General features: G+C 39.0%; 1 protein-coding gene and 1 non-coding gene across 2 annotated transcripts in view; both read left to right on the top strand.

Moving 5' to 3' along the window:
* The first annotated feature begins 48 nt into the window (after positions 1–48).
* The window catches only part of LOC144228489 (transmembrane protein 180-like), a 38,609-nt gene continuing 27,681 nt past the window's right edge, over positions 49–10,976 (top strand). Inside the window, exons 1-3 of the mRNA XM_077760298.1 lie at positions 49–829; positions 3,944–4,118; positions 5,366–6,088. Coding sequence (XP_077616424.1) covers positions 3,969–4,118; positions 5,366–6,088 — 873 coding nt within the window. The 5' untranslated portion in view covers positions 49–829; positions 3,944–3,968. The remainder of the gene's footprint in view (positions 830–3,943; positions 4,119–5,365; positions 6,089–10,976) is intronic.
* On the top strand, positions 2,116–2,222 carry LOC144228663 (U6 spliceosomal RNA). The gene has a single exon (XR_013334242.1). It is a non-coding gene; the product is annotated as a U6 spliceosomal RNA (small nuclear RNA).

Raw genomic sequence — 10,976 nt, 5'->3', positions numbered from 1 at the left:
CGTCGTCCAATCCTGTCTCACCGTAGGTCCGCGGGTCGCCCGGTCTCGCGGGCAGACAGCCAATGGCGACTCCGGAAGAAACAAAGAAGGCGGGGGAAAGGTGAAGGGGTGCGGCCGAGGGCCCGCCCTCCCTTTTTCTGAGGGTCGCTCTTGGGCCAGTGTTCCGGGCGCTGGGTGTGGAGGTGGCGACCTCAGCGGCGCCTGTAGTGGGTGTCCGGCCGGCCAGTTAGCTAGTGGACTTGAGAGGCGGGAGTCCGGCCTCCGAGCAGTGGGCGGTTGTCCTGGGGGCACCCTTCGCGCAAGCGGAGGCGCGAGGAGTGCCGGAAGCCCGGGGTCCGCTGCCAGGATGGCCCCGTTTGACTCTCAGATTTGCTCTTTTTGATCTGGGGAAATTAAGGGTCGGTCGGCAGTTTAGGGCTATTAGCTGTCTTCTCCTTGATTATCTGAACTCTCATCTCCGACCCGCTGAGAGTTGTACTCACTTCCCCTGAAACAGAGGGCCCCGGACCTACTTGAATATCTGGCGCAGAAAAGGGGTGCCCTTGAAAGTATCTTCTTAAAAAAAAAAAAAGTTGAAGCACCTTTGCATACGATTTTTAAAAGATTCATAGACCACCAGTTAAGGACCCGGACATTGCACCTGGAGGGAAGAGAATGCAGCCCTAACACCTGATGGCCAGCAAGGCAGTGGACTTCGTTCTCCACGAAGTTAAAGTGATACTGCTGTTTCGGGGGTGCGGCTTTTTACCATCATCGTGCAGACAAAACACAGAAACTCCTACATAGGGTGACAGACCAGAAGGTCAATGTTCTCGACCCTGATGTAAAGGTAAAGATACAGCTGAAAGAAGACAGCAGTGCTCTCTCTTATAGTAGAATGCCAACCAATAAATGTAGAAGGAATAATGGTGTTAGAAAGTAATAAAAGAGGAATGGTAAACTCACAAATGCTTTTTTTCTGAATCCAGATATACTAAAAGACAAAATGTTACTGATTATTTTTAATTGCTAGATTAAAAAAATAAGAAATCTAGGTTACCTTAAAGCCTTTACTGCCCTAATTGTCAAAATTCAGGTAGAGATATAGTCCAGAGCCAAAAGAAAATAATTTAAAGCCAACTGTCTTAATCTAAAAGTAGCTCACTACAAATAGAGCTCTTTGGAAAGAGAGATGATTGGATTTAGGATTTGCTGACGGTGGTTTGTAGAAGCTGAGGGCTAGACTCCGGCATCTGACCTTCAAGGGATTCATCTTCCATAGTCACTGATCCGCAAGATTGAAAGTGCTAGCTTTTTCTCCATGGCAAATAACTCATTTGACTCCAGATCAAATTGGACAGTGTAGTGAAACGTCCTTTCATTTTTCTCCTTCAAAAACAAAAAAAGAGAAAGACATGGAGAATTAAAGTTACTGATAATTGTAAATGGCAAAAAAAAAAAAAAACCCCCCCAAAAAACAAAACAAAACAGCAAAACAAAACCCACAACAGACTATGTCTTTAGGATTAGTGGGTTCTTTTTAAGAACACCTTTTGGGGAAACTTGCACAAAAATTGCATTCAGAAAGACATGTTAGCTTTCACTGTTTGAAGCCATGCTTTGGAGGGGTCTCCATCATTCTTTTACAGTCTACATAGTGAAAACAGAGGTGCAATCATGAACAGCCTCTTCAGTGACGTTAATATTACTTGGTTTAGTAGTAGATTAGTGAATAACAACCCAGGTTGATTCTAAAAGGAGGGTTTTGGGTTTTCATTTAATAATTCATGGGTATATTGTACACCTGCCCAGCCTAATCACTATACTATTTTGCTACTTAAACTCTTCTGTTATGAAACCTTTTGTGGTAAAGAAGAGCCAGTGTCAGAAGTCTTTTGTTGCTGCTCATAAAGATAAAATATTCTTCTTTATGTCTTGTTGCTACAGTAAAATCAGGTAAGGAGAGTTTTTAGAGAGCAGTGGTGGCTTTAAAAAAATTCTAAGTGATTTTCAGTTTGATACTTACTGAACAAGTATTTACTATGATGAAAATAGTCTAAAACAAAATATTGATAGTTCCTTTCCAAATGAAAATAAGAGGGATTTTACTTCCTTCTCAGTATATATAAACAAAGAGTGCTTACTTCGGCAGCACATAGACTAAATTTGGAACAATGCAGAGATTAGCATGGCCCGGGCTGAAGGATGATGTGCCAATCAGTATATAGAAACAAAGAGAAGTTCAGGCTATATGAGTTTTTCATAATGTTATTAAAACCTTATATTCACATGTTTCAGACAGGATGGGTGCTTAACTCAAAATCTTTTTTAAAAAATTTTAACTTAGTGAGTTTATGACCCTTTGCAAAATTCTGAGTTTATAAATATCCACCTTCTGACTTAATGATAGATCAGCGCAGAATGCGTGGCAGGCTTCTTGTTTCAGCATGCCTGAAATAAAACTAAGAAAAAGAAGAGTGCCTACATTTTGGTGGGCTAAATTTGTATCTTGGCTTTTGGTTCAACTGAGTGCCTTGTTTGGGCCTTCAATCTTCATTCTCACTTAGGCCAAAAGTAACTCCCTAGAGTGGGGTCTTCACTGGTAGTTCCCAGTTTTTTCAAATCTGAAAATTGTGTTTAAAACCAAAAATGTTGGCTGACCTCTACATAATAGTACTTGTGCTTTTCAAGTGTTTGAGCACTGCATAATGACAATAACAAAAAAATTCAGGTGAAATCGTTATAGCAGGATCTACAAACATTTAAAGAATACTAGTACACATAGGAGCAAAATAGTCTTTATTCAGTCTACAGACAGTGCTTCGTCTGCATATGGGTTTAATAACCCCTTTTAATTGTAGAGCCCTACTTCCCATAGAATTAGAATCATTCTTGGATACACCCAATGCAAAGTCAAGCTCAGAGACTTAGATAATTTGGTCATTTGAACCCCGCTTCTAGCTTGCCCTCTCCTTCCCTAAGAGATTGGGCAGGATAGACAGCAGTACCTGCTTAATTCCTGGGGCTATAAAAACAAGTAACATCTCTTGAGTTATCTGAATATTTGTCTGTTTTGTGATTCAGTAAGATAGTGGAGACCTGGCCAAATATTCCAGTAAGAAAGGGATAAAACAGAAAAATCATGGTATTGTCTTAAGTTATAGTCAGGATTAAAAGGAAGATGGATCTGTACTTACCTCTTGCTTGGTTAACCTTTTCCTATTTTCCAGTTGGATAAATCAAGTTACTGAAAGGGTAAGACAATAGGCCAAATTTAAGAGGAACATCTACATCAGAGCAAAGACTAGAATGTGTGTTTTTTATATCCATCTTAGATAGGTCCTTTGGGCCAAAGTTATATAGTCTTTCAGGAGAAGACCAAGAATAAATATTCCAATGCAAGTCTGTAACTAATGCATGGTCAACTTTATACTAAGATGAGGATTCTATTCCTTCTGTCTGACTTTAGCTAAAGGATGTCACCTCATCATTCTTTTTCTGTTGTTCCTTTTCTCCCAAGAAGGGAGGACAATAATGCCATAAACACATCTTTCTGGCCTCTAATTAAGCATATTCAAATTCATAGATAAATCTCACTTGAATAACTTGGAAGAGTTCATAAAAATATATTCACTGGCATGAGCCTGGCTGGCTTGGTTAGAGGAGCACGTAACTCTTGATCTTGGGGTCATAGGTTCAAGCCATGTATGTGTATATATATATACACATATATACTCAAGTAGAGTCACACTATGCAAATTAGGGTTCCTGGCAACTTCTTAAAAAAGGTTGAGTAAATGGATAAGAAAGTAAAGTCTTAAATCTGATGACCTATGCACAGCTAGTGGTTTGGAACTCATAATTAAAACTAAGCCAGTGTCCAGTGGAACTTTGCTACCCATCAGCTATTCTATGCAAACAGTGGATTTTAACCATTTTCCTTTTTTTTTTTTTTTAACAACAGGAGGAAGAATTCCTTTGCATAGAAAATGACACTTTTAAATATCAAACCCATTGCTTGGGCATATTCTATGATAACATTAGGGACTGAAATGCTAAATTCTGTCTTCAGTTTCTACTATGTGAAGCTGTTTTTACATCTGTACAAGATTTCAGAAGTGGCCTTTTACCAAGCCCAGGTGAGATGGAGCCCTTATTATCTGGGACAGAGTTTCTCTTTCCCCACAGTTGTGTTACTGTGATTTTCCAAAGAACTAATTCTTCACACAGCTCAAAGAGTTTTTAAGGAAAGGTTATCCATGTCCAAGATCCTCTGATTGAGGGCAAAGAAATTTTTAAAAGATTGCCACTTAAAACCTTAAAGCTTTGAGTTTAAAGAGTAAGCTTTGGTTATTTGGAAAATTCACTTATATGGAACAGTTAGAAGAATTATTACGATCCCTTGTCTTGAAAAGGTCCATTGGTAATCCCAAATTGTACTGAAACTTATTACCAGTTATGTGGTCAGGGTGGATAAAGTTAATGGTCTTAAACCCCTTATATTTTGTAATGTTACTCCTTTATTACCAACAACAATGTATTTGACTAAATTAGTATTTTTGGCATTTTGCAATGGCAAACGTTGATATTTTAACCTTTCCTAATGAAATTGTGTAGAACTATGCCATACACATGGGCTATCATTCTCTGCAGAGGCATGGCCCTGGGTGCCTTATGGGGAAGCAGTCTAACATGATTCTGGGGCCATCTGCCTTGGCTCAGACCCTGGCTCTGTTGTTTATAAGGTAGGTAAATTGATTAACTTCTCTGGCCATCAGTTTCTTCACTGTAAAGTAGGGATAATAATCACAGTCCCTGCTTCATAAGATTATTTTAAGGATTTAATTAATTGATTCATGTAAATATTGTACAATGACTAAATACAAAGTGAATGCATATTGCTTTTGGGGTAACATTACCTGTTGTTATTATTATTAAATTATGGGCTATATGGCCCCTGCTAGTCCTGAAAGCAGTGAGGGTTTTTTTTTTTTAATTTTTAAAAAATTTTTTAATGTTTTATTTATTTCTAGGAGAGAGAGAGAGAGACAGCGTGAGCAGGGGAGGGTCAGAGAGAGAGGGAGTCACAGACTGAAACAGGCTCCAGACTCTGAGCCGGTAGTCAGCACAGAGCCCGACGCGGGGCTTGAACCCACGAACCGCGAGATCATGACCTAAGCGAAAGTTGGACGCTTGACCGACTGAGCCACCCAGGCGCCCCAGCAGTGAGGGTTTTGAGTGTGTGTGGCATTTTCTTGTTTTGTTTGTTTGTTGTTGTTGTTTTTGCGGATAATTTTGGTTACCTCACATTAAGTAAAAATTCAGGAGTCGTTTTCATCAGTATAAACCACACTAAAATAATACCTGCTTTTTTTTTTTCTTCTAGATGATTTTAATGATCTGGAATGCTCTTAATGATCTGACTGGGTATTTTCATAACTCTCAGGCTGACTGCTGTTCTGGTCATCACAGTTCTGTTTTGTATGGTGCCCCTTTGTATTCGATAGCCTTCCTGCTTCCTTGGTTCCCTTGGAAATACTATCACGAAGGTGACTGGCTTAGTGGACTTCATCTGGTGGTGTCGTTATGTGCTTTTGATAGTGCGCTTACCTTTGTTCAGCAAGCCCAGTGTACACTGTTTGCAGAGATTTTCACTAGACATGAAAGTCAGCTTCGGCTTATTAAAATTAACCAAGTGGCATCACTAGTAGGATCCACCAGTATCCTCTTTGGTGGCCTCATCTCTGATAACATGGAAATGTTATTCAATTTTCAGGCCTTTGCTGTGCTCATTGCCATTCTTGCCACAGCCAGCCTTTACACTGGCACGTACCACATGAGTCGCTTGGGACCTAAAAGAAGCCCCGAGGAAAACCTTTTCTCTGAAAGTGAACAGGATCTCCCCTGGACCGCCGTTGTCTCATTGATGAGACAGCTCTTGACCCAGAAGAACTTTTGCCTTTTTCTGATCATGAGTTTCTTTCAAGTCTTCCGTTTTACCTTCTTCAACAACTTCATGATGATCTTTGCAGATAATCTCATTCCCAAGGATGTTCTTCCTTCTTTCCTAAGGAGCATCATGTATGGGGCAGCCTTTATTTGCCCACAGGTATGTGATGATTCTTCCCATATTTTCCTCTGGGGATTAGAGGTCTAACTCCAACCAGGCTGAGGAAATTAAAAACCTGATTAAATCAGTAGTTTGACAAAATGATGCACATAAGAGACCCAAAGAGAATATAGTCAGTGATACTGCAATAATGTGTGGTGGCAGATGGTAGCTACTTTTGCACTGAGCATAGTATAACATACAGACTTGTACAACCACTATGTTATACACCTGTAACTAATGTAACATTGTGTGGCGACTGTACTTGGATAAAAAAAAAAAAAAAGAGAGAGAGACCCAAAGATTCAGAGCCCCAGTTCATTTCAGTATTCAGTTCAATATTTCCATTATGTTCAGTAGAAACATAATAGAAATAAGAAGTGAAAGGAAAAAAGAAAGTGAACCCAATGAGAGCTGAGCAACATGATATTTGAAACATCTTAGCTATTGAATTTTGTTCTTCTAAACTTTCTCACTTAACCTTAGCAGAGATATGGAAGGAATTAAATGGCAGTTTTGCTTTATAGGGGCAGTTAATATTCCTGTAACCATTATAAGAAAGAAAGTTACTGATCAAGAATTCTTGAGGCTCCTGGACGGCTCAGTTGTTTGAGTGTCTGAATCTTGATTTTGGCTCAGTTCATAATCCCAGGGTAATGGGATGGAGTCCTGCGTGGAGCCCTGCATTGGGCTCTGCGCTTTGCATGGAGCCTGCTTGAGATTCTCTCTTGCTCCCTCTGTCCCACTCTCCAGCTCACAGTCTCTCCCCTTCTCTAAAATGTTTTTTTTTTAAATGTTTTTTATTTATTTCTAGGAGAGAGAGAGAGAGAGACAGCGTAAGCAGGGGAGGGTCAGAGAGAGAGGGAGTCACAGACGGAAACAGGCTCCAGGCTCTGAGCTGGCAGTCAGCCCAGAGCCCGACGCGGGGCTCGAACCCACGAACCGCGAGATCATGACCTAAGCGAAAGTCAGACGCTTAACCGACTAAGCCACCCAGGCGCCCCAATGTTTTTTTTTTTTTTTAAAGAATTCTTGAAGCCAGGTTTCAAAACACTTGGCTAAAAGACTGAGTCCTGGAATTCCAGAGCATTATTAAAATTCCATTCTCATGACCATTACTGGAAAGGGCATGTCCTCCTTCAAAAAAATAAACCAGCCTGCTGGGTATTTTTTTTTTTTTTACAGCATTTAGAGAGTTGATGAATCATATTGCCTTCCTTCACCTAAATATATCACCCCAAAATATGACTTTACATAGCCTATGATACAGGTTTTTCCCATTTTCATAATTAAATGATAATTAAAATTAGTTACCTTTTTAGAGAATAAGTCATTCAAGATAGATGAGTTTTTACTGTTTACATGTTTACCTGGTTTCAAAAATATTTAAACCATGTTGGATAGAAATAGTTCTAAAATATTTTAAGTGTTGACATACTTCCTTATACAGACTTTATAGAATGCAGTTTGTCTTTTCAACCATTAGCTCCAGGCCTTTGTCATGGTTTGGTTACTGTATATATCATAATAATGGAAAGTCACATTGGGTGCTTACTATGTGCCACAAACTATCCCAAACACCTTGTACACATTATCTCACCTAATCCTCACAACCACCTTCAAGGAAAAGACTCTTCTTATCCTTACAGATGAGAAAAGGAATGTTCAGAGGCACCTGCTTTTAGAGCTGTGAACTTTTAGATTCTGTCTCTAAAAATATACTGTATTTACATGGTTTACATAGCAGAGTATACCAAATGAGGTACCATTTTTGGCTTATCAGAATAGTCCCAGGTCCTGGGTATGTATACTGAAATGATGCTATTCCTTCAGGACAATTTGACGTTTGTCTAGCTGTTTGCTCCTATGTTTAATGACCTAGGATGAGGAGCTGTTTGCGTTCCTATCTCTGATTTATCAGATTCTAAAATACATAAAATATATATCTTCCCATTTTTAATCATGTACTTGCCTATAGTATCTCCTCCAAGTAAAAAAAAGTTTGTTAAACTCTTATGTTAAAAATAAAAAGAGTAGATATGGGGTACCTGGGTGGCTCAGTTGGTCGAGCATCTGACTTGATTTCAGCTCAGGTCATGATTCCCAGGGTCATGGGATCAAGCCTGGCATCAAGCTCTGTGCTTAGAGTGGAGCCTGCTTAAGATTCGCTCTTTTCTTCTGCCCTTTTCCCCCTCTCATGTGCATTCTCTCTCTCTCCCTCTCTCTCAAAATAAAAATAGGAGTGCCTGGGTGGCTCAGTTGGTTGAGCATCTGACTCTTGATTTCGGCTGGGGTCATGATCCCAGGGTTGTGGGATTGAGCCCCACATTGGGTTCTGCACTGAGCGTGGAGCCTGCTTTGGATTCTCATTCTCTCTCTCTCTCCCTTTCTGTCCCCTCCCCTCCTTCTAAAATTAAAAAAAAAATTGATATTGTTTTGACTATTCTGGGTACCTTGAAAATCCATGTGAATTTTATTATTTTTCTCTTTTTTTCAAAATTTTATTTAAATTATAGTTAGTTAACATATAGTGTAATATTGTTTTCAGGAGTAGGATTTAGTGATTTATCACTTCCATATAACACCCAGTGCTCACACAAGTGCCCTCCTTAGTACTCATCACCCATTTAGCCTACCCCCACCCACCTCCTTCCATCAATTCTGTTTGTTTTTTATCATAAAGAGTCTCTTACAGTTTATTTCCCTCTCTCTTTTTTCTTTTTTCATTTTTCTTTCCCTCCCCTTCCCCTGTGTTCATCTGTTTTGTTTCTTAAATTCCACATATGAGTGAAATCATATGATAGTTGTTTTTCTCTGCCTTACTTAGTTCGCTTAGCATGATACATTCTAGCTCCATCCACATTGTTGCAAATGGCAAGATTTCATTCCTTTTGATGGCTGAGTAATATTCCATTATGTATATGTATATTTACATATATACACACCACATCTTCTTTATCCATTCATCGGTCAATGGGGATTTGGGCTCTTTCCATAGATTGGCTATTGTTGGTAATGCTGCTATAAACACTGGGGTACATGTATCCTTCTGAATCTGTATTTTGTATCCTTTGGGTAAATACCTAGTAGTGCAATTGCTGAGTCATATGGCAGTTCTATCTTTAACTTTTTGAGGAATCTCCATACAGTTTTCCAGAGTGACTGCACCAGTTTGCATTCCCACCAACAGTGTAAGAGGATTCCCCTTTCTCCGCACCCTCATCAACAATTGTTGTTTCTTGTGTTGTTAATTTTAGCCATTCTGACAGGTATGAGGTGGTATCTCATTGGGTTTTGATTTGTATTTCCCTGATGATGAGTGATGTTGAACATCTTTTCATGTGTCTGTTAGCCATCTGGATGTCTTCTTTAGAAAAGTATCTATTCATGTTCTGCCCATTTCTTAACAGAGTTATTTGTTTTATGGGTGTTGAGTTTGAAAAGTTCCATATAGATTTTGGGTAAATTATAGATTTATCAGATATGTCATTTGCAAATATCTTCTCTCATTCCATAGGCTGCCTTTTAGCTTTTCTTTTTTATTGCTTCCTTCACTGCAGAAGCTTTTATCATGAGGAGGTCCCAATCGTTCATTTTTGCTTTTGTTTCCCTTGCCTCTGGTGACATGTCTAGTAAGAAGTTACTACAGCTGAGGTCAAAGAGGTTGCTGCCTGTTTTCCTCTGTAGAATTTTGATGGTTTCTTATCTCACATTTAGATCTTTCATCCATTTTGAATTTATTTTTGTGTATGGTGTAAGAGAGTTATCCAGTTTCATTCTTCTGCATGTTGCTGTCCAGTTTTCCCAGCACCATTTGTTGAAAAGCCCTTTTTCCATTGGATTTTTTTTTATGCTTTGTCAAAGATTAGTTGACCATATAGTTGTGGGTCCATTTCTGGGTTTTCTATTTTGTTCCATTGATCAATGTGTCTGTTTTTGTGCCAGTACCATACTGTCTTGATGATTACAGCTTTGTAATACAGCTTGAAGTCCTGAATCATGATGCCTCCAGATTTCTTTTCTCTTCAGGATTGCTTTGGCTATTCAGGGTCTTTTGGGGTCCATGTGAATNAAAAAAATTTTTTTTAAAGTTCCTAAGTACTTAGATAGATTTTTAGTGAAGACCTGAGAGGCTATTTCAGAACAAAGTACATGAGCTTTACTAAGTGAATAGATTTAGTGGCTTTATTGTGGTGATTCCCATAAATGTTTTTGTTTCCTCTTAGTTCATAAACATGTTCTGGGTAGAGATCACCAGATGGTTGAATTCTGATGGAGTGAAGGGCTATTGTGCTTCTGAGAAAACCATAACAATTTTTTTCTTTATTTTTTTAACAAAAGTAATACGTATTTGCTGTAAAGATTCATAGACTATTGAAACATCCATGATTTTTTTAATATCCTGCTTTTTAAACTTAATAAGTTATGGAAATTACCATGTCATGTATAAGTCTACTTTTTAAAAATAGCTGTGTTGGGGTAAATTACATCAATGTTCCATAACTGAACCGCCAGATCATGACCTGCACCAAAGCTGGATGTTCAACCAACTGAGCCACCCAGGTGTCTCATGTGTTGTAACTTTTAAAAACACCACTAAAGTGGGGGCCCCTGGGTAGCTCAGTCAGTTGAGCATCTGACTCTTGATTTCAGCTCAGGTCATGATTTCAGGGTCATGGGATTGAGCTCTGAGTCAGGCTCTATACTGAGCATGGAGCCTGCTTAAGATTCTCTCTCTCTCATTCTCTCTCTCTCTCTCTCTTTCTCTCTCTCTCTGCCCCTCTTCCCTGCTCATGCTATCTTTCTCTCTCCCTAAAATAGTAATAGTAATACTAATAATTATTATCTGTATTATTAATAAATAACTATAATTATATTTATTATTATT

Source organism: Crocuta crocuta, unplaced genomic scaffold (genome assembly GCF_008692635.1).
Source record: "Crocuta crocuta isolate KB4526 unplaced genomic scaffold, BGI_CrCroc_1.0 scaffold73, whole genome shotgun sequence".
NCBI lineage: Eukaryota > Metazoa > Chordata > Mammalia > Carnivora > Hyaenidae > Crocuta > Crocuta crocuta.
The sequence above is the reverse complement of the archived record's forward strand: the minus strand, read 5'-3'. Positions and strand labels throughout refer to the sequence as shown.